Source organism: Scyliorhinus torazame, chromosome 15 (assembly GCF_047496885.1).
Source record: "Scyliorhinus torazame isolate Kashiwa2021f chromosome 15, sScyTor2.1, whole genome shotgun sequence".
Taxonomy (NCBI): domain Eukaryota; kingdom Metazoa; phylum Chordata; class Chondrichthyes; order Carcharhiniformes; family Scyliorhinidae; genus Scyliorhinus; species Scyliorhinus torazame.
Genome location: NC_092721.1, coordinates 50,260,086 through 50,282,909, shown reverse-complemented (window position 1 = coordinate 50,282,909; position 22,824 = coordinate 50,260,086). Strand labels below are relative to the sequence as shown.

General features: G+C 56.5%; 1 protein-coding gene across 1 annotated transcript in view; it reads right to left on the bottom strand.

Annotated features, from left to right (window-relative positions):
- gpc6a (glypican 6a) overlaps positions 1–22,824 on the bottom strand; it is a 1,492,324-nt gene that overhangs the window by 113,625 nt on the left and 1,355,875 nt on the right. The window contains exon 5 of the mRNA XM_072476229.1: positions 8,186–8,316. Coding sequence (XP_072332330.1) covers positions 8,186–8,316 — 131 coding nt within the window. The remainder of the gene's footprint in view (positions 1–8,185; positions 8,317–22,824) is intronic.

The following is a 22,824-nucleotide window of genomic DNA, read 5'->3' as shown; positions in this document are numbered from 1 at the left end:
ACCACCGCCTCACCTTGCAATCTGCCACTCACCATCACGTACCAACCCCCACTATCCACCACTCGAACGATACCCATTTCCCCACCAGTATTGCCACCCCTCTGTTTTTCGCATCTAACCCTGAGTGGAATACCTGTCCCACCCATCCTTCCCTTAGTTTAATCTGATCTGCCAATTTCAGGTGCGTCTCCTGGAGCATAACCACGTCCGCCTTCAGTCTCTTTAAGTGCGCAAACACCCTTGCCCTCTTAATCGGTCCATTTAAACCTCTCACATTCCACGTGATCAGCCAGGTTGGGGGGCCATTTACCCCCCCCCCCTCGTCGACTAGCCATCCCCTTTTTTAAGCCAGCTCCTCACCCAGGTCCCACGCACCCGTCTGTCCCCCAGACGGCGCCCTCCCGTCCCGACCACCTCGTCTCGTGTCAGCTCCCCCTTACCCTCAGCAGCAGCAACCCAGTTCATCCCCCCCCCCCCCCACTAGATTCCCCTCTAGCTTGATTGCTCCCTCCATATTGCTTCCGGGAGTCAGCTAACCCTGGCTGACCTCGGCTTCCCCCGTTTATCCTTTGACCTCCCTGCGTGAGGCCCCCTTCCTTCCTGCGCCCTTTTTCCCGCCTCAATTTCCATAGCGCGGGAAAAAACCCGCGCTTCCCTCACAGCCCCACCCCTAATGGCGCAGTTCCCTCATTCACCTTCCCCGTCCCCTTTTCCACCGGCGCCCACGGGGGAGAAAAAATTCCCCGTCCAACATTATTACATATTAGCCCTCCCCTCTCCTCACTTTACATTTCTGTGCCACCACCTCGCTACCTCTCTCCAGACATCAATTTCTCAAGTCTAGTCCAATTTCTCTTCCTGAATGAATGTCCATGCCTCCTCCGCCGTCTCGAAGTAGTGGTGTTTGCCCTGGTGTGTGACCCACAATCTTGCCAGCTGCAGCATCCCAAATTTGACTTTCTTCCTATGGAGCACCGCCTTGGCCCGATTGAAGCTCGCCCTCCTTCTTGCCACCTCCGCACTCCAATCTTGATATACGCGTATCACCGCGTTCTCCCACTTGCTGCTCCGTGTCCTCTTAGCCCAACTCAGGACATTCTCCCTGTCCCTGTAGCGATGGAACCTCACCACTATTGCTCGTGGTGTTTCCCCTGCCTTTGGTCTTCTCACGAGGACCCGGTACGCTCCCTCCACTTCCAGGGGGCCCGTTGGGGCCTCAGCTCCCATTAGAGTATGGAGCATCGTACTCACATACGCCCCAGCATCAGTTCCCTCTGTCCCTTCGGGGAGACCTAAAATCCTTAGATTCTTCCTCCTCGAGCTCTTCTCCAGGGCTTCCAGCCTTTCTATGCACCTCTTATGTAGTGCCTCGTGCGTCTCCGTTTTTACCACCAGGCCCTGTATCTCGTCTTCGTTCTTGGCTGCCTTTGCCTTCACTCCACGGAGTTCCATCGCCTGGACCTTTTGTGTTTCCTTTAATCCCTCGATTGCCAGTAACATCGGTGCCAGCACCTCTCTCTTGAGCTCCTCCACACATCGTCGGAGGAACTCCTGCTGTTCCGGGCCCCATACCATTTGGGCTCCCTCGGCCGCCATCTTGCTTCTCCCTTCTCTTCCCTGCCGCTGCTCCAGAGGATCCTCCGCAATCTGGACACTGCTGTCGCTCCTTTCCATCCACACCCGGGGGGACTTCTTCCTTTGTCACCTCACACTGGGTTTGGCCGTAAAAAGTTTCCGTTGGGGCTCCCGATAAGAGCCCAAAAGTCCGTTGAAACGGGAGGTGCCGAAATGTGCGGCTTACCTGGTCATCACCGCAACCGGAAGTCCCGCCCAAGGTTACTGGCGCACGTGTTGCTCTCTCTCTCCTTTGTACTGTTTCCATTGTTTTCTTCCTTATGCCCCGCTGAGCTTTTATTTCTTTTGTTTTATCGTTTTTGAAGTGTACTAACTAAATTTTTACAATAAAATTCAATCTCGCACTACCACTGGACCCTCGGCTACAGGTCCTACAAATTGGCGCTACGGAGCGGGGTCGCTAAGAGGAAAAAGGAACCGAAGATCTGGACATTGGGTCTATTCCTGCAGGTAAGGACACCTCTCTATTGAAAACAGATGTCCCCGGCCATTGTTTAGGCTCGGTACCCCTCTTACGTGACCTCAAACCCCTTCAGTATGGTAGCCGGCTCAAGTCCCGAAACAGGCTTCTGGATTTCGGTAGTATACACGGGAGATATTTGGGGCAGGCGGTCCCGGCGCCGAGGAGTGGCGTGAACCATTCCGGCATCGGGCCGCCCGGAAGGTGCGGAATCCTCTGCGCCTTCATGGGCTAGACTGGCGCCGGCGGGGTTGGCGCCGTGCAAGCCGGCGTCAAAGGGCTTAGCGTCAAATGTGACAATGTAACAAATTGAGTACCATCAGTAAGTTCGATATCAATGTGAGAGATGTTAAAGACCACTATTCAGAAGTCACAATTCAAAACTTGTAAACCAATAGGGAGCAAAGAGGTGGGGCGGGATCAAACTTTCTAGGTATAAGGTTACTGGCGCACGTGTTGCTCTCTCTCTCCTTCTTTGTTCTCTTTCCATTGTTTTCTTCCTTTTGTCCCATTGGCGTCTGTTTCTTTTGTTTTGTATTTTTGTAGTTTGTGAAGTGTATTAAATTTTTGTACAATAATAATAATAGTAATCACTTGTTGTCACAAATAGGCTTCAATGAAGTTACTGTGAAGCCCCTAGTCACCACATTCCGGCACCTGTTCGGGGAGGCCGGTACGGGAATTGAACTCGCGCTGCTGCCTTGTTCTGCATTACAAGCCAGCTGTTTAGCCCACTGTGCTAAACCAGCCCCTAATAAAACTCAAAACTTAATCTTGCACGACCACAGGACTGTCGGCTCTTATTTTAAAACTGAGAGGTCCTATACCTCAGAGTATGAGCTACTCATGAGATCAAAAGACATAGGAGCAGAATTAGGCCACTCAGTCCATTGAGTCTGCTCCGTCATTCAATCATGCCTGATATGTTTCTTATCCCCATTCACATTCCATGTGGAAGACTTGAGTTTCCTTTCTGAGATTTCTTGCATGGATACAGTCAAAACCAGGAACCAATTCTTAATGAAAAGAACATTTTAGCATTTGCATTCAATTTCTGCTGTTAATTAATACCAGTGGTTAGACCTCTTCACCATGGGAAGAACCCACGGCATTAAATAAACATTGGCTCAGTGTGTTTGTTTTACTAATCCATGAAATAGAACACCTCTGAGCAAAAAGTACAAGGGATAATTCAGATAAGCACAATGCCAGGTAAATGCTATCCCACTTAATCGCTGCTTGCTAATTAGAACCTATTCAGAACTCAGATAAATTATTTTGTCAAATCAAGTCTCGAGACTTCGGTTTCCAAAAATTTCTGTTCCAAGGAAACCTATTACAAAACACTGCTAAGGTGGGTCACTGAGAATGTATATTTTGCAGCTGACATTATTGCCGCGAAGTGGGCGCAAACTATCGCGAGATTCTGAAAATGGGAATCCAGCCAGTGAGTAGTCGTTTTCCAATTCTCCCGACCCTTGCTGATGCCATAATTTACCATCCAGGAAGGTCAGGAACCTAATTTCAATACGTTTACATATAATTCGAGCATTTCACCACTCTAGCATCCCCCCCACCCCCCACATTAGGAATTTCCCCCTTGCCAGCGTGACGTCACATCTGTGAGGTTTGTGTGAAATCAGGGGCGAGATTCTCCGACCCCCCGCCAGGTCGGAGAATCGCCGGATATTCGGCGGGGGCGGGAATCGCGCCGCGCCGGTTGGCGGCACCCCCCCCGCGATTCTCCGGCCCGGATGGACCAAAGTCCCGCTGCTAGGATGCCTGTCCCGCCGGCGTGGATTAAACCACCTCTCTTACCGGCGGGACAAGGCGGCGCGGGCGGGCTCCGGGGTCCTGGGGGGGGGGGGCGCGATCTGGCCCCGGGGGGTGCCCCCACGGTGGCCTGGCCCGCGACTGGGGCCCACCGATGCGCAGGCGGGCCTGTGCCGTGTGGGCACTCTTTTCCTTCCGCCTTCGCCACGGTCTCCACCATGGCAGAGGCGGAAGAGACTCCCTCCACTGCGCATCGCGGGGTGCCGTGAGCGGCCGCTAACGTTCCCGCGCATGCGCCACCCGGCAATGTCATTTCCGCGCCAGCTGGCGGGCCACTTCCGCCAGCTGGCGGGGTGGAAATCAGTCCGGCACGGGCCTAGCCCGTCAACGTTAGGGCTCGGCCCCCCAAGATGCGGAGGATTCCGCACCTTTGGGGCGGCGTGATGCCCGACTGATTTGCGCCGTTTTTGGTGCCGGTCAGCGGACATCGCGCCGATACCGGAGAATTTCACCCCCGGTATTTAAAAATGGGAACCAGGCGAAGGGAATAATTCAATATTTAAATGCCCTTAATTTTAGTTCAACAGATAAGTGAACAGAATTTTAGTAAACACAGGCACACTGATGTGATAAACATTCTCAATATAAACAAGATAAAATACCTTTCAAGACACCTTCACAACGATTTAATCAGAACAAAACAAATGGAATCCATCTTTCATTACAGCAGAGGGACCAACCAGTGAGGTAGGAAAGAGGGTTCAAAGAACCAGAGAACGCAAGGCCGAAAGGAATGATGCGTCAAAAATGGAAAGGTTAATTTTCAGAACTACTTACAAGCTGCTGACGAACTTTGATTTGTTGCTTAAAAATTGAAGAATCTGGCCCAAGTAAAACCCTTTTCCTTATCTGCAAGTACTAACTATGTGTTGCCTACGTTCAACTTGACTGAGTTCTTTCCTCAAACTTTGGAAAAATGCTTCCTTTGATCAGATCTTTGCTGTTGTGGCTAAGAGAACTCATTTGCAAATCACTCTAATTACAGTGCAGATGAGAAGCAAATGGGTTGAGGTGGGTGGATAAGTGCCAGATTGCTGGCAACCATTCAGCTGTGGTAAATCTCCTCCAGGATAAAGAAGACAGCTTTACTGGCAGGGGAAAGAAACTGGAATGATCTTCAAAAAAGCAGATAAGGAATGGGGCACTACCCTCAAATTTAGTTAGCTATCTCGTTACATCTTAAAGATGTAATGCTGAGAGATAACAGAAAACCAGGTCAATAATTCAATTTGGAATTTTCCATCAGTGACGGACTAGAATTGTTTTCATTTTGCTCCTTGATATTTGGAATTTCTTCTCATTTCATTGACACGTTCTGGTACGTATTCTAATTGTAATTTCAGATAAGTCTGAAGGTCTCGAGTTGAATGAATCAAGGGAGACTGAATGGCAGGTTTCATTGTAATTTCTTTGAACTAAACATGTAGAGACTGCATGGGTTGAATATTCAAAACGTCACCAATTACTTTCTCATAAAAAAACACCTCTATTTTTCTCTCTTGATTTGTGTCCCTGTTCTTGTTTCCTTTCCCAAAGGAAGACAATCGGCTCATGGCTTCTGTCAGTATTACATTGTAAATGCCTTTGAAGAGGGTTGCAAACTGTGTTTGAAGGGACACTTAATATTAGTTTCTCCTCCCTCGAATTGGGAAATGTCTGCATTCTCTCCCTGCTCAGCACTTCCTTAATGGCCTGTAAAGTTATCATGCTGTGAAATTTGCATGTGATCCCTTGTTAAGAATGTTAGAACATTAAAAGATAGAAGCTGGAGGAGACTATTCGGCCCTTCGAGCCTATTCCACAATTCAACAAGATCATGGCTGACCTTTTAGTTCAATTCCACTTCCCCTCAGTTTCCCAAAATCCCTTGGTTCTTTTAGCATTCAAGTTGATTAATCTTTGACCTGAAAACACTCAATGAATGAGCATTCAAAGCTATCTCTGGGATAGAGAATTCCAAAGTTTTACAGCCGTTGAGAGAGCCAATTTCTCCTAATTTTAGTACTAAATGGCTGACCCCTTATTCTGAAAATGTGAACACAGGTTCCAGACTCCCCATCCACAGGAAATTCCATTCCCGAGTATATCATGACCAAGTTCCGAACGAATATTACATTCCTAAATGAGATCACGGGCTGAATTTTCAGTCAAAGGTTGGGAAGCCTGGGCGCGATTCTCCGACCCCCCGCCGGGCTGGCGTGAATCTCGGCCCCGCCGTGTCCCGAATTCTCCGCCACCAGAGAATCGGCGGGGGCGGGAATCGCGGCGCGCCGGTCGCGGGCTCCCCCCCGCAATTCTCCGGCTCGTGATGGGCCGAAGTCCCGCTGCTGTCAACCCTCGCCAGCCGGCGTGGATTGAACCACCTACCTTACTGGCGGGAGCAGATGGCGCGGGCGGGCTCCGGGGTCCTGGTGGGGGCGCGGGGCGATCTGGCCCCGGGTGGGTGCCCCCACAGTGGCCTGGCCCGCGATTGGGCCCACCGATCGGTGGGCGGGCCAGTGCCGTGGGGGCACTCTTTTTCCTCCGCCTTCGCCATGGTCTTCACTATGGCGGAGGCGGAAGAGACCCCCTCCACTGCGCATGCGCGGGGATGCAGTGAGCGGCCGCTGATGCTCCCGCGCATGCGTCACCCGGCGAAGTCCTTTCGGCGCCGGCTGGCTTGGCACCAAAGGCCTTTCCCGCCAGCCGGCAGGGCGGAAATTATTCCGGCGCGGGCCTAGTCCCTCAAGGTGAGGGCTTGGCCCCTAAAGGTGCGGAGGATTCCGCACCTTTGGGGCGGCCTGACGCCGGAGTGGTTCCCGCCACTCCATTACGCTGGAACCCCCCGCCCCGCCGGGTAGGGGAGAATCCCCGCCCCTGTATTTGTGGGTCTCAACACTGTGTTGCATCAGCGAAGCAACACAATTTTGGAATACAAAGGACCTAAGTGGCCTGGGGATGGGTTTGGTGGCCAAGTACTGACACTGGGAGTGGTCTGGAGATTGGACCCAGTAACAGAAGGCCCTCTGCAAAGACAAAACCGTGTGATCGGGCTTGTAATTGGAGCAGCAGGGACATCAGAAGGCCAGCACTGCACTCCCTGGGTGGCACTAAGAGCTTCAGATTCTTCCCTTGAGGCTCTAACAGATGGAGTGTCCAACAGGAGACATGTTTTGTTCCTGGCATCTGGAAGAAGAAATCTGCCTGGGAAAACAAAGAGAGCATGTATGGAAGTGACAGTGGAGGTCAGCACCCAGTGAGTGCCCAGACGGATGTGGGTGCTTTGCAGAAAGTGAGCCAATGCTCCATTAAAGTCTGGAAAGGTGAGTGGCAAGTGATACCTGTGTTGAGAAGCCTCTAACTCTGCATAAAGCAGCATTGACATGAGCTGAGCAGGCTGAATGCCCAGAGTTCTCCTTAACTTTGTCAGGCCAAGTGGTCAGATGCATCACTGAGACATTACCAACCCTAACATGCAATTGAACAGGGATCATTTGGGCGGCTTGATTGGGAAATTGTCAGATGACACAAAAATTGGCGTGTGAAGGTAGTGAGGAGAACAGCTGTTGACTCCAGAAAGGTATCAATAGTTTGGTTGAGTGGGCTGAGAAGTAGCAAATAGAATTAAATTCAGAAAAGGGTGAGGTAACGCATTTGGGGAAGACTGACAAAGCAAAGGAACTTTCAACAAATGGAAAGATATTGGGATGGTTGAGGAAGTGAGAGATCTTGGACTGCATGTCCACATGTCCGTGAAGGTGGCAGCACAGATGGGCAAGGTGGTCAAGAAGGGACATGGAATGCCTTCCTTTATTGGGTGAGGTATTGAGCTCTGATGGTGATAGGGGTGCTTGGGAGGCCGAGGAGGATTTGCTCCTGCTCTTCTGGTCACACAAGGAGCCAGTTGTCATTGCGGCAACTTCAGCTGCTCAGTTTCCGAAGGCCCTTGAAACCCTGCAAAAGCAGGTTAAACCCCAGCTTTCCAGCCTCCTGACATATTTAAAATCGCAATCTTCATCCTGGGTGCATGTTGGATCCCTGCCCCTTGTATCACCTGAGTAAAAGCTAGAAATTGGGAGATTGGTGTCAACCACCTGGCATTTATTTGCAACTTAACCACCCATTTGCCCACAATCCCACATGCTCTCTTTGCCTCTTCAATGTAAACTAGTTTATTGTGGAGAGGATTTGGATTTTCACTGACACCCATTTCACAAATGCAAAGATGACACAAAGGCAATCGTCACATAATATTAATTCACAATGCAGAGCATTTACCTTAGCTGACACCTGCATACTGTTCTCCTGCATAGTCATGATGGCATCAGAAATCTTCACATCAATTGGCTCCATGACGGATTCAATATTGAATGGCCCTTCCAACCTTCCTGCTACCAGGAGCATAGCATCTGTCAAATAAAAAAGCAAGTGTCACATGGAGGGTGAAGATTAATATTACCAACACCTCAGAGAAACCTAGGCACAGAGCTGGCCATGTCAGATGTGTACAGAGCTCACTGCTGGCTGCTGAAGTTTAGCTCTGAGGTTGGCATGTAGAGTACTGAGCAAAGTGGGAACATTTGATTCTGTCCCACAACTGCCCTGGCAAACTGAGCTATTTTTTTTTGTTCCAGGGAAAAACAGGTTAACAGTGGAATTTCTTTTTTTTGATCGTGTGCAGGGAATATTTCTCCCCAATCGGATATTTGTACGAAACATCTTTGCACATAAGCAGCAAAACAACTCCAGTCTCACGTAGCACCTCTTCGATCTTCATCCAGAACCAGGCAGAAGAGGCAAAAATCCTCTGTGTGCATTTCAGCATATAAATGAGGATTAGGAGTAAACGCTAATGCTGCATGTGCCAGAATCATGCTTATAATCAAAACTGTGTGTTAGCCGCTAGCATATAATCCAATTTTCTCAGCTGTCAATTGTATTACGAAATGCTGCATCAAGGACAGTGCATATTCCTATTCGATTGCATAATTTCGCAGCTCGAAAAAAATAACAGTAAGCCAAATGTTACAAATAGAAATATTCGCTGAATAATGGAACTATGAGGACTAAGAAGTTTGTATTTGATGAAGTGGAGAATCTGAACTACAGGCCGTTACACATCCACTGATGCTTGCATACCTACACCTTGCTATCAGTGAGAGAAGCTTTAATAAAAAAGAGAATGGAAATAAGCATGACCAAAGCATCATTTTACTTCTTGAACAACAAAGGTTATATACATTGTACCTTTGTCTTTTACCCGACGCTCACAAACCTCTCATCCCCACATTAAGTTTTGGTGATTTTGAAATATTATAACACAAATCATAGCTCACAGCAGTGCTGGAACACCACTGCCTTCTCAAGGGTAATTAGGGATGGGCAATAAACGCTGGCCTAGCCAGCAACGCCCACATCCGAAGAAATATTTTTTAAAAGATCCTTGCCAAGAAATCCGATAAGATTCTGAAACTGATCTAATTTTTTTTTTCCAATAAGCATATATTTTGCATAAATATCACATTTTAGGAACTTCCGGTGATGGCGGGATGGAGGCAGCCGCACATTGGAGGGCTCCCGTTCGGGAACGTCATTTTCGGGGTTTAACGCCGGGTCCCAGGGGCAGCGGAGGTGGCAAAAGCAGGGAAAAGGCACAGTGAAGGGAAATGTCGAAAATAAGTTAAAAAACGGCCGTGAAAAAAGCGTCTGAAAGTCCGTCGGGGAGTGGAAAGGTCACCCCGGGCATGGCAAGAAAAGTGGAGGCTGGGGCACCAGGGGAGGCCACATTGCCCACGGCTGAAGAAATTACTAAGGTGATGGCCGCGGCACTCGAAACGCAGTTCACAAAACACATGAAGGCGATGAGGAAGGAGATGGGGGCGGTATTGAAAGTGCTGGTGGAGGAGGCGATTGCCCCGGTGAGGGTGGCGATATTGAGCGCAGTGGCAGAGGTGCGGGAGCAAGGTGAGGTGCTGAAGGAAGTGGGAGAGACATTATTGCAGCACAGTGATCAACTTACCTCGATGGGGCAGGTGATGCGGAACGTGATCGAGATCAACAAGGGTCTGCGAGCAAAATGGACGACTTGGAAAACTGATCCAGGCGACAGAATCTGAGGGAATCATTGTGGGTCTGCCCGAAGGAGTGGAAGGCCCGAGGCCGACTGAGTATTTTGCCACAATGTTGGCGAAGCTAATGGGGGAGGGGGATGATCCATCCCGATATGAACTGGATCAGGCTCATCGGGCGTGGAGGCTTTACCAAAGGAGAGTGAGCCGCCAAGAGTAGTGACTCTGTGTTTTCGTAGGTACAGTGTGAAGGAGAAGGTCCTGTGCTGGGCAAAGCAGAAGCTGGTGGTGAGTGGGCTGGAGCTGGTATATGCATATATCAGGACTTTACGGTGGAGCTGGCGAGGAGGCGGGTTGCCTTCAGCCGGGTGAAGAAGGCACTGTAAATCAGTAAGGTGCAGTGCTGCATAGTATACCCAGCTAAGTTGAGGGTGACCTACTAACCCAAGGGCTTTTATCTTGGGACGGCGGAAGCTGTGGAGGAGAAATGGTCATGTACCGATGTAGCCTTGTGTAACTGTATTTTTTCACTATGTGCTAATTGAGTCAACGTTGTATATATTTGGACAAGGGAAGAGGTGGAACTTTCACTTGCAATGATGGTTCTTTGGGGCTTGGGTGTGTATGCGGGGTTTGTGTGCTAAATGAGATTTCTTGGTTTTCCTGGGACCGGGCAAGGGGGAAAGAGACCCGGGTAGGGGCCTCCACGCTGGCCGGTTTAAGCTGGCCAGTGAATGGGAAGGAGGTGGGGGGAGGGGCTGCAGTCATCGGAGCCTGGCAGAACAGGTTCCGATGAGTCTAGCCGGGGTGGAAAGTTGGGGGGAAGGAACAGAGGTTGGGGGGGAGGAGTTTTGTAAGAGGAAGTGGAGGGGAGAAGTCAGGGCGGGGGGGGGGGGGGGGGGGTGTTTACAATTCATGGGTGTCATTTACAGTACTCTTTCGGGGATTGGATGGCATTGAATGTTAGGGGGAGGGGGTGGGTGGACTCCATAGGTCAATGGTGACCATAGGCGATTCTTGATTCCTTTGTCCTTTTTTTTCCTTTGTTTTTCCCACTGTGGGAGGGTTGGTTTTATTTGATGCTTATATTGTCAGATGGGGTGTTGTTTGCGGTGGTGGGAGGATGGGATCGTTGTCACTGAGTGTCTTTAAGACAGAGATAGACAGGTTCTTGATTAATAAGGGGATCAGGGATTATGGGGAGAAGACAGGAGAATGGGAATGAGAAACGTATTCGCCATGATTGAACGGTAGAGTAAACTCGATGGGCCAAATGGCTTAATTCTGCTCCTATGTCTTATGGTCTTACGGTCTTAAGGATTCGGCATAAAGGACCAAGCCAAAATGTCAATCCAAGGTGGTATTTCTCATCTAACGGGACAATCAGAGTTGCTACCACAGCCCTTGGGCACATAGGGTGATTGGAATCACTTCACTCATATGAATCCAGTCAGGAGCCTGGCAGAGGAGCTCACAGAGTGCCGTCGGAGCGAAGAAAACCAGGGTGCAGCTCAGATGGCACGGTGGTCAGCACTGCTGCCTCAGGGTCCCAGGTTCAATTCCGAGGCAAGTTGGGGGGGGTGAGCACCGATGCTTGTTTGTGTGTGGTTCGGAGGGGGGGGCCCGCTGTTATTGGGGCGGGGGGAGGTGAGCCCCGATGCTTGTTGGGGGGGGGGGGGCGTTGAGCCCCGAAGCTTGTTGGGGGGGGGGGTGAGCCCCGAAGCTTGTTGAGGGGGGGTTGATCCCCGAAGCTTGTTGGTGGGGGGGGGAGCCCCAAAGCTTGTTGGGGGGGGGGTGAGCCCTGATGCTTGATGGGTGAGGGGCTTGAGCCCCGATGCTTGTTGGGGGGGTGAGACCCGATGCTTGTCTGGGGGGGGGGGTGAGCCCCGATGCTTGTTGGGGGGGGCGGTGAGTCCCCGGTGCTTGTTGGGGGGCGGTGATCCCCGATGCTTGTTGGGGGGGGGGTGAGACCCGGTGCTTGTTGGAGGGTGTGAGCCCCGATGCTTGTTGGGGGGGGTTGAGCCCCGATGCTTGTTGGGGGGTGTGAGCCCCGATGCTTGTTGGGGGGTGTGAGCCCTAATGCTTGTTGGGGGGGGGTTGAGCCCCGATGCTTGTTTGGGGGGGGGGTGGAGCGCCGATGCTTGTTTGGGGGGGGTGAACCCCGAAGCTTGTTGGTGGGGGGGGGGGGAGCCCAGATGCTTGTTGGGTGGGGGGGTGAGCCCCGATGCTTGATGGGGGAGGGGGGCGAGCCCCGATGCTCGTTGGGGGGGGGGGGGGTGAGCCCCGAAGCTTGTTTGGGAGGGGGTGAGCACTGATGCTTGTTGGGGGGGCGGTGGTGAGCGCCGATGCGTGTTGGGGGGGGGGTGATGAGCCCCGATGCTTGTTGCGTGGGGGGTTGGTGAGCCCGGATGCTCGTTGGGGGGGGGGGGGGGGTGAGTCCCGGTGCTTGTTGGGGGGGGGGCGGTGAGACCCGGTGCTTGTTGGGGGGTGTGAGCCCCGATGCTTGTTGGGGGGGGTGAGCCCTGATGCTTGTTGGGGGGGGGCTGAGCCCCGAAGCTTGTTGGGGGGGAGCCCCAATGCTTGTTGGGGGGTTGAGCCCCGATGCTTGTTGGGGGGGTTGAGCCCCGATGCTTGTTGGGGGGGGTTGAGCCCCGATGCTTGTTGGGGGGGGGGTGAGCCCTGATGCTTGTTGGGGGGGGGCTGAGCCCCGAAGCTTGTTGGGGGGGAGCCCCGAAGCTTGTTGGGGGGGGGGGGGGTGAGCGCCGATGCTTGTTGGGGGAGGGAGTGGTGAGCCCTGATGCTTGTTGGGGGGGGGTGAGCCCTGATGCTTGTTGGGGAGGGTGGGGTGAGCCTGATGCTTGTTGGGGGGGGGTGAGCCCTGATGCTTGTTGGAGGGGGGGGGAGCCCCGATGCTTGTTGGCGGAGGGGCTGAGCCCCGATGCTTGTTGGGGGGGGAGGAATCCCGATGCTTGTTGGGGGGGGGGGGGGGGCGATGCTTGTTAGGGGGAGGGTGAGCCCCAATGCTTGTTGGGGGGGAGGTGAGCCCCGATGCTTGTTGGGGGGGTGAGCCCCGATGCTTGTTGGGGGGGGGGTGAGCCCCGATGCTTGTTGGGGGGGGTGAGCCCCGATGCTTGATGGGGGGGGTGAGCCCCAATGCTTGTTGGGGGGGGGGGGTGAGCCCCGATGCTTGTTAAGACAGAGATAGACAGGTTCTTGATTAATAAGGGGATCAGGGATTATGGGGAGAAGGCAGGAGAATGGGAATGAGAAACGTATTCGCCATGATTGAACGGTAGAGCAGACTCAATGGGCCGAATGGCCTAATTCTGCTCCTATGTCTTATGGTCTTAAGGCCTTAGGATTCAGCACAAAGGACCAAGCCAAAATGTCAATCCAAGGTGGTATTTCTCATCTAACATAGTACCACGGGACAATCAGAGTTGTTACCACAGCCCTTGGACACATAGGGTGATTGGAATCACTTCACTCATATGAATCCAGTCAGGAAGCCTGGCAGAGGAGCTCACAGAGTGCCGTCGGAGCGGAAGAAAACCAGGGTGCAGCTCAGATGGCACGGTGGTCAGCACTGCTGCCTCAGGGTCCAAGTTTCAATTCCGAGGCAAGTTGGGGGGGGGTGAGCAGCGATGCTTGTTGGGGAGGAGGGGTGAGCCCCGAAGCTTGTTTGGGGGGGGGGGGGTGGAGCGCTGATGCTTGTTTGGGGGTGGTGAGCCCCGAAGCTTGTTGGTGGGGGGGGAGCCCTGATGCTTGTTGGGGGGGGGGGCCCAGATGCTTGTTGGGGGGGGGGGTGAGCCCCGATGCTTGATGGGGGAGGGGGGATGAGCCCCGATGCTTGTTGCGGGGGGTGTTGGTGAGCCCCGATGCTCGTTGGGGGGGGGGGGTGAGCCCCAAAGCTTGTAGGGGGGGGTGAGCCCTGATGCTTGTTGGGGGGGGGGGTGAGCGCCGATGCTTGTTGGGGGAGGGGTGAGCCCCGATGCTCGTTGGGGGGGGTGAGCCCCGAAGCTTGTTGGAGGGGGGGTGAGCCCCGATGCTTGTTGGCGGGGTGAGCCCCGATACTTGTTGGGGGGGGTGAGCCCCGATGCTTGTTTGGGGGGGTGAGCCCCGATACTTGTTGGGGGGGGTGAGCCCCGATGCTTGTTGGGGGGGTGAGCCCCAATACTTGTTGGGGGGGGTGAGGCCCGATGCTTGTTTGAGGGGGTGAGCCCCGATGCTTGTTGGGGGGTGGGTTGAGCCCCGATACTTGTTGGGGGGGGGGGGTGAGCCCCGATGCTTGTTGGGGGGGTGTTGAGCCCCGATACTTGTTGGGGGGGTGAGCCTCGATGCTTGTTGGGGGGGGGGTTGAGCCCCAATACTTGTTGGGGGGGTGAGCCTCGATGCTTGTTGGGGGGTGTGAGCCCTGATGCTTGTTGGGGGGGTGAGCCCCGGTGTTTGTTGGGGGGGGCGAGCCCCGATACTTGTTGGGGGGGTGAGCCTCGATGCTTGTTGGGGGGGGTGAGCCCTGATGCTTGCTGGGGGGGGTGACCCTCGATGCTTGTTAGGGGGGGGGGTGAGCCCCGATGCTTGTTGGGGGGGCACCCCGGTGCTTGTTGGGGGGGGTTCAGCCCCAATGCTTCTTGGGGGGGTGCGTGAGACCGTTGCTTGTTGGGGTGGGGGTGAGCCCAATGCTTGTTGGGGAGGGGTGAGCCACGATACTTGTTGGGAGGGGTGAGCCCCAATGCTTGTTGGGGGGGGGGGGTGAGCCCCGATGCTTGTTGTGGGGGGGTGAGCCCCGATGCTTGTTGGGGGGGGGGGAGAGGCCCCGATGCTTGTTGGGGAGGGGGTCAGTCGCGAAGCTTGTTGGGGGGGGGGTGAGCCCCGATGCTTGTTAAGGTGAGGGGGTGAGCCCGATGCTTGTTGAGGGGAGGGGGGGTGAGACCGTTGCTTGTTGGGGGGGGGGGTGAGCACCGAAGCTTGTTATGGGGGGGGTGAGCCCCAATGCTTGTTGTGGGGGGGTGAGCCCCGATGCTTGTTGGGGGGGGGGGGGGGAGAGGCCCCGATGCTTGTTGGGGGAGGGGGTCAGTCGCGAAGCTTGTTGGGGGGGGGAGCCCGGTGCTTGTTGGAGGGGAGCCCCGATGCTTGTTGGGGGAGGGGGTGAGCCCCGTGCTTGTTGGGGGGGGGGCGATGCTAGTTGGGGGGGGGGTGAGCCCCGATGCTTGCTGGAGGGGGGGGGCTGTGCCCCGATGTTTGGTGAGGGGGGGGCTGTGCCCCGATGTTTGGTGAGGGGGGGGGCCGAGCCCCGATGCTTGTTGGTGGAGGGGGTGAGCCCCGATTCTTGTTGGGGGGGCGTGAACCCCGATGCTTATTGGGGGGGGTGAGCCCCGATGCTTGTTGGGGGGGGGAGCTCCGATGTTTGTTGGGGGGGTGAGCCCCGATGCTTGTTGGGGGGGGCTGAGCCCCGATGCTTGTTGGCGGAGGGTGTGAGCCCCGATTCTTGTTGGGGGAGGGGATGGGCCCCGAAGCTTGTTGGGGAGCGGGGGGTGAGCCCCGATGCTTGTTGTGGGGGGGGGGGGTGAGTCCCGATTCTTGTTGGGGGAGGGGATGAGCCCCAAAGCTTGTTGGGGTGCGGGGGTTGAGCCCCGATGCTTGTTGGGGGGCGGGGTTTGAGCCCCGATGCTTGATGGGGGCGGGGGTTGAGCCCCGATGCTTGTTGGGGAGCGGGGGGTGAGCCCCGATGCTTGTTGTTGGGGGGGGGGGTGAGTCCCGAAGCTTGTTGGAGGGGGGGTGAGCCCCGATGCTTGTTGGGGGGGTGAGCCCCGATACTTGTTGGGGGGGGGGGTGAGCCCCGATGCTTGTTTGGGGGGGTGAGCCCCGATACTTGTTGGGGGGGTGAGCCCAGATGCTTGTTAAGGGGGGGTGAGCCCCGATACTTGTTGGGGGGGCTGAGACCCGATGCTTGTTTGGGGGGGTGAGCCCCGATGCTTGTTGGGGGGGGGGGGTGAGCCCCGATACTTGTTGGGGGGGTGAGCCTCGGTGCTTGTTGGGGGGGGTGAGCCCTGATACTTGTTGGGGGGGGGTGAGCCCCGATGCTTGTTGGGGAGGGGTGAGCCCCGATACTTGTTGGGGGGGGGTGAGCCCCAATGCTTGTTGGGGGGTGGGTTGAGCCACGATACTTGTTGGGGGGGGGGAGCCCCGATGCTTGTTGGGGGAGGGGGTGAGCCCCGATGTTTGGTGAGGGGGGGGCCGAGCCCCGATGCTTGTTGGTGGAGGGGGTGAGCCCCGATTCTTGTTGGGGGGGGCGTGAGCCCCGATGCTTATTGGGGGGGGGGGCTGAGCCCCGATGCTTGTTGGGAGAGGGGGTGAGTCCCAATGCTTGTTGGGGGGGTGAGCCCCGATGCTTGTTGGGGGGTAGCCCCGATGTTTGTTGGGGGGGTGAGCCCCGATGCTTGTTGGGGGGGGCTGAGCCCCGATGCTTGTTGGCGGAGGGTGGGAGCCCCGATTCTTGTTGGGGGAGGGGATGAGCCCCGAAGCTTGTTGGGGGGCGGGGTTTGAGCCCCGATGCTTGATGGGGGCGGGGGTTGAGCCCCGATGCTTGTTGGGGAGCGGGGGGTGAGCCCCGATGCTTGTTGTGGGGGGGGGGTGTGTCTCGAAGCTTGTTGGAGGGGGGGTGAGCCCCGATGCTTGTTGGGGGGGTGAGCCCCGATACTTGTTGGGGGGGGTGAGCCCCGATGCTTGTTGGGGGGGGTGAGCCCCGATACTTGTTGGGGGGGCTGAGACCCGATGCTTGTTTGGGCGGGTGAGCCCCGATGCTTGTTGGGGGGGGGTGAGCCCCGATACTTGTTGGGGGGTGAGCCTCGGTGCTTGTTGGGGGGGGGTGAGCCCTGATACTTGTTGGGGGGGGTGAGCCCCGATGCTTGTTGGGGAGGGGTGAGCCCCGATACTTGTTGGGGGGGGGGGTGAGCCCCAATGCTTGTTGGGGGGTGGGTTGAGCCACGATACTTGTTGGGGGGGGGGAGCCCCGATGCTTGTTGGGGGAGGGGGTGAGCCCCGATGTTTGGTGAGGGGGGGGGCCGAGCCCCGATGCTTGTTGGTGGAGGGGGTGAGCCCCGATTCTTGTTGGGGGGGGGCGTGAGCCCCGATGCTTATTGGGGGGGGTGCTGAGCCCCGATGCTTGTTGGGGGAGGGGGTGAGTCCCAATGCTTGTTGGGGGGGGTGAGCCCCGATGCTTGTTGGGGGGTAGCCCCGATGTTTGTTGGGGTGGTGAGCCCCGATGCTTGTTGGGGGGGGCTGAGCCCCGATGCTTGTTGGCGGAGGGTGGGAGCCCCGATTCTTGTTGGGGGAGGGGATGAGCCCCGAAGCTTGTTGGGGTGCGGGGGTTGAGCCCCGATGCTTGTTGGGGGGCGGGGTTTGAGCCCCGATGCTTGATGGGGGCGGGGGTTGAGCCCCGATGCTTGTTGGGGAGCGGGGGGTGAGCCCCGATGCTTGTTGTGGGGGGGGGGTGAGTCCCGATTCTTTTTGGGGGAGGGGATGAGCCCCAAAGCTTGTTAGGGTTCGGGGGTTGAGCCCCGATGCTTGTTGGGGGGCGGAGTTTGAGCCCCGATGCTTGATGGGGGCGGGGGTTGAGCCCCGATGCTTGTTGGGGAGCGGCGGGTAAGCCCCGATGCTTGTTGTGGGGGGGAGTGAGTCCCGATGCTTGTTGGGGGAGGGTGTGAGCCCCGATGCTTGTTTGGGGGGGGTGTGAGCCCTGATGCTTGTTGGGGGGGGTGAGCCTCGATGCTTGTTGGGGGGGGTGAGTCCCGATGCTTGTTGTGGGGGGGGGGGTGGTGAGTCCCGATGCTTGTTGGGGGGGGTGAGTCCCGATGCTTGTTGGGGGGGGGTGAGTCCCGATGCTTGTTGTGGGGGGGGGATGGTGAGTCCCGATGCTTGTTTGGGGGGGTGAGTCCCGATTCTTGTTGGTGGGGGGGGTCGAGGCCCGATTCTTATTGTGGGGGGGCAGGTGAGCCCCGATGCTTGTTGAGGTGAGGGGGGTGAGCCCGATGCTTGTTGAGGGGAGGGGGGGTGAGACCGTTGCTTGTTGGGGGGGGGTGAGCGCCGAAGCTTGTTGTGGGGGGGGGGGTGAGCCCCGATGCTTGTTGTGGGGGGGTGAGCCCCGATGCTTGTTGGGGGGGGGCGGGGGAGAGGCCCCGATGCTTGTTGGGGGAGGGGGTCAGTCGCGAAGCTTGTTGGGGGGGGGAGCCCGGTGCTTGTTGGGGGGGGGAGCCCCGATGCTTGTTGGGGGAGGGGGTGAGCCCCGATGCTTGCTGGAGGGGGGGGGGCTGTGCCCCGATGTTTGGTGAGGGGGGGGGGCCGAGCCCCGATGCTTGTTGGTGGAGGGGGTGAGCCCCGATTCTTGTTGGGGGGGGCGTGAGCCCCGATGCTTATTGGGGGGGGGGGCTGAGCCCTGATGCTTGTTGGGGGAGGGGGTGAGTCCCAATGCTTGTTGGGGGGGGTGAGCCCCGATGCTTGTTGGGGGTAGCCCCGATGTTTGTTGGGGGGGTGAGCCCCGATGCTTGTTGGCGGAGGGTGGGAGCCCCGATTCTTGTTGGGGGAGGGGATGAGCCCCGATGCTTGTTGGGGGGGGCTGAGCCCCGATGCTTGTTGGCGGAGGGTGGGAGCCCCGATTCTTGTTGGGGGAGGGGATGAGCCCCGAAGCTTGTTGGGGTGCGGGGGTTGAGCCCCGATGCTTGTTGGGGGGCGGGGTTTGAGCCCCGATGCTTGATGGGGGCGGGGGTTGAGCCCCGATGCTTGTTGGGGAGCGGGGGGTGAGCCCCGATGCTTGTTGTGGGGGGGGGTGAGTCCCGATGCTTGTTGGGGGAGGGTGTGAGCCCCGATGCTTGTTTGGGGGGGGGGTGTGAGCCTTGATGCTTGTTGGGGGGGGTGAGCCTCGATGCTTGTTGGGGGGGGTGAGTCCCGATGCTTGTTGTGGGGGGGGGGGGGGATGGTGAGTCCCGATGCTTGTTGGGGGGGGTGAGTCCCGATTCTTGTTGTGGGGGGGGGTCGAGCCCCGATTCTGATTGTGGGGGGGCAGGTGAGCCCCGATGCTTGTTGGGGGGGGGGGAGCCCCGATGCTTGTTGAGGCAGGGTGAGCCCCAATGTTTTTTGGGGGTGGGGGTGAGCCCCGATGCTTGTTGGGGGGGGGGCGAGCCCCAATGCTTGTTGGGGGGTAAGCCACGATGCTTGTAGGGGGGGTGTGTCCCGATGCTTGTTTGGGGGGGGAGGTGAGCCCCGATGCTTGTTGTGGAGGGGGTGTGAGCCCCGATGCTAGTTGGGGGGGGGTGAGCCCCGATGCTTTTTTTGGGGGGGTGAGCCCCAATGCTTGTTGGGAGGGGTGGGCCACGATGCTTGTTGGGGAGGGGCTGTGAGCCACGATGCTTGTTGGGGAGGGGCTGTGAGCCCCGATGCTTGTTGGGGGGGGTGAACCCCGTTGCCTTTTGGGGGGAGGGTGAGTCCCAAGGCTTGTTGGGGGTGTGTGGTGATATGCATTCGGGGTATTACGGTACCATGTGATGCCGGGAGGCTATTGGTGGATAGACGCCGTGTCCCGATTGGATCAGCCGCCTACTGGCTTCACCCAGTAAGGCGGAGTATGAGAGCCCGGGTTCTCCCAGCAGCCGCATTCTGTAACTGTGCTGCTGGGGAACAAGTTTGCGTAATATAGCCATCGATTGACTCCTGCTCATCTCGTCTCGTGAGTGATTGATTGTGCTACAATTTATCACGCAGACTTTAAAGAACATGGAGCTCCAAATCACTCCGGAGTGTCTGCGAATCAGCCCCCATGCGGCAAACTCAGCGGCCACTTTTAAACACTGGTTAGCGTGTTTTGAAGGATACCTCCGAACGGCCACCTACAGAAGACCAGAAAATGCAGGTCCTGCATTCCAGGGTGATCCCAGAAATCTACACGCTCATAGAAGACGCGGACGATTACCAGGCGGCGCTCGCCATGCTGAGAGGACTCTATGTTCGGCCCGTCAACCAGGTTTACGCACGCCACCAGCTCGCAGCGAGACGGCAAATCCCCGGGGAATCGCCGAACAAATTCTACAGTGCGCTGCTAATACTGGGGATAAATTGCAACTGCCCATCGGATCCAGCTACTGAACATACGGAGCTACTGATTCGGGATGCTTACGTGGCAGGTATGCTCTCGTCCCAAATTCCCCAGCAATTGCTGGAAAGAGACTCACTAGGCCCTCGAGGCCTCGTTCGCTGTGGCATCGCAGAACTCCCGTGCCTACGCCCCCGACCATGCGGCAGCCCCTTGGGCACCGTGGACCCCAGCCGTGACCGAACCCCCAGCACCCCCTGCTCCCCCGCAGGCCTGTGCTGCCAGAGCGCCAGATCACCCGGGTGGGCCCTGCTGCTACTTTTGTGGGCAAGCGAAACACCCCCGACTGCGCTGCCCGGCCCGCTCAGCCCTCTGTAAAGGGTGCGGCAAAAAGGGGCACTTTGTAGCAGTGTACCAGGCCCGGGGGGTCGCCGCAATCTCTGGGGGAGAACCAGGACCCCAACCTCAACCCCCCCCCAACGATCCATGTGCGGCCACCTGGCGCCGCTATCTTGGGTCCCGGACTCCATGCGGGAGGGAGGGTTGGGCGCCACCATTTTGTGCTCCTCCGGCCATGTGCGATCAATGGGCAGTGCAATCTTGTCCACCCCCAACCGTGTGCGACCCGGGGACGCCGCCATCTTGTCTGACGGCTAAGGACCCCAGGATGGACGGCCCCAGGGGCCTGAGGAAAACGCCCCGCTGCAGCAACAGTGACTGGGTTTGGTGACCTTGGACCAGTCGCAGTCCCGAACGCTCCAAATGGCAACTTCGACAGTATTCATAAACGGGTACGAGACGCCCTGCCAGATCGACTCTGGGAGCATAGAGAGTTTTATACATCCCGATACGGTAAGACGTTGTTCCCTTCCGATCCACCCAAGTAATCAAAAGAATGAATCCCATTCTGTAGAGATCAAAGGCTTCTGCATCGCGAACCTCACGGTGCAGGGGAGGGAGTTCAAGAACTATCGGCTTTACGTCCTTCCCCATCTCTGCGCTGCCACACTTCTGGGGTTGGATTTCCAGGGCAACCTCCAGAGTTTAACGCTTCAATTCGGCGGCCCTATACCCCCACTCACTATCTGCGGCCTCGCGACACTCAAGGTCGACCCGCCTTCCCTGTTTGCGAACCTCACCCTGGATTGCAAACCCGTCGCCACTAGGAGCAGACGGTACAGCGCCCAGGACCGAACCTTTATCCAGTCAGAAGTCCAACGGCTGCTGAGGGAAGGCATAATCCAGGCCAGCAATAGTCCCTGGAGAGCTCAGGTAAAGACCGGGGAGAAGCAGAGGATGGTCACAGACTGTAGTCAAACCATCAATAGGTACATGCAGCTGGATGCGTACCCTTTCCCCCGCATATCCGACATGGTCAATCGGATTGCACCGTACAAGGTCTTTTCTATGGTGGACCTTAAGTCCGTCTATCACCAGCTCCCCATCCGCCCGAGCGACCGCAAAAACACTGTTTTTGAACCAGATGGGCGGCTCTATCAATTTTTAAGGGTTCCATTCGGCGTCACTAATGGGGTCTCGGTCTACCAACGGGAGATGGACCGAATGGTTGACCGGTACGGTTTGCGGGCCACGTTTCGGTATCTCGATAACGTCACCATCTGCGGCCATGACGCCAACCTCCGAAAATCCTTCCAGACCGCAAACGCCCTGAATCTCACATACACCAGGGAGAAATGTATGTTCAGCACTGACCGTCTAGCCATCCTCGGCTACGTAGTGCGAAACGGAGTTATAGGCCCAGACCCGGAACGCCCCCTTATGGCGTTCCACCTCCCTCACTGCTCCAAGGCCCTGAAACGCTGCCTAGGCTTTTTCTCTTATTACGCCCAGTGGGTCCCCAACTACGCGGACAAGGCCCGTCCGCTAATTCAGTCCACTGTCTTTCCCCTGTCGACAGAGGCCCGCCAGGCCTTCAGCCACATTAAAGCGGATGTCGCAAAGGCCACGATGCACGCCATCGATGAGTCCTTCCGCTTCCAAGTAAAGAGCGACGCGTCCGACGTAGCTCTGGCGGCCACCCTCAACCAAGCGGGCAGACCCGTGGCCTTTTTCTCACGCACCCTCCACGCTTCAGAAATCCGCCACTCCTCAGTGGAAAAGGAGGCCCGCGCCACAGTGGGAGCTGTGCGACATTGGAGGCATTACCTTGCCGGCAGGAGATTCACTCTCCTCACTGACCAACGGTCGGTTGCCTTCATGTTCGATAATGCACAGCGGGGCAAGATCAAGAACGACAAGATCTTGCGGTGGAGGGTCGAACTCTCCACCTATAACTATGAGATCTTGTATCATCCCGGGAAGCTAAACGAGCCTCCTGATGCCCTATCCCGCGGCACATGTGCCAACGCACAAGTGGACCGCCTCCGAACCCTCCAAGAGGACCTCTGCCACCCGGGGGTCACTCTGTTCTATCACTTCGTGAAGACCCGAAACCTGCCCTACTCCATCGAGGAGGTCAGGACAGCCACCAGGGACTGCCAAATCTGCGCAGAGTGCAAGCCGCACTTCTACAGGCCAGATAAAGCGCACCTGATAAAGGCTTCCCGTCCCTTTAAATGCCTCAGTCTGGACTTCCGGAACGTGATTGACGAGTACTCCCGGTTCCCATTCACCATCCCCTGCCCCGACATGACCGCGGCCACGGTCATTAAAGCCCTCTGCACCATCTTTACACTGTTCGGTTTCCCCGCCTACATACATAGCGATAGAGGGTCCTCCTTCATGAGCGACGAACTGCGTCAATT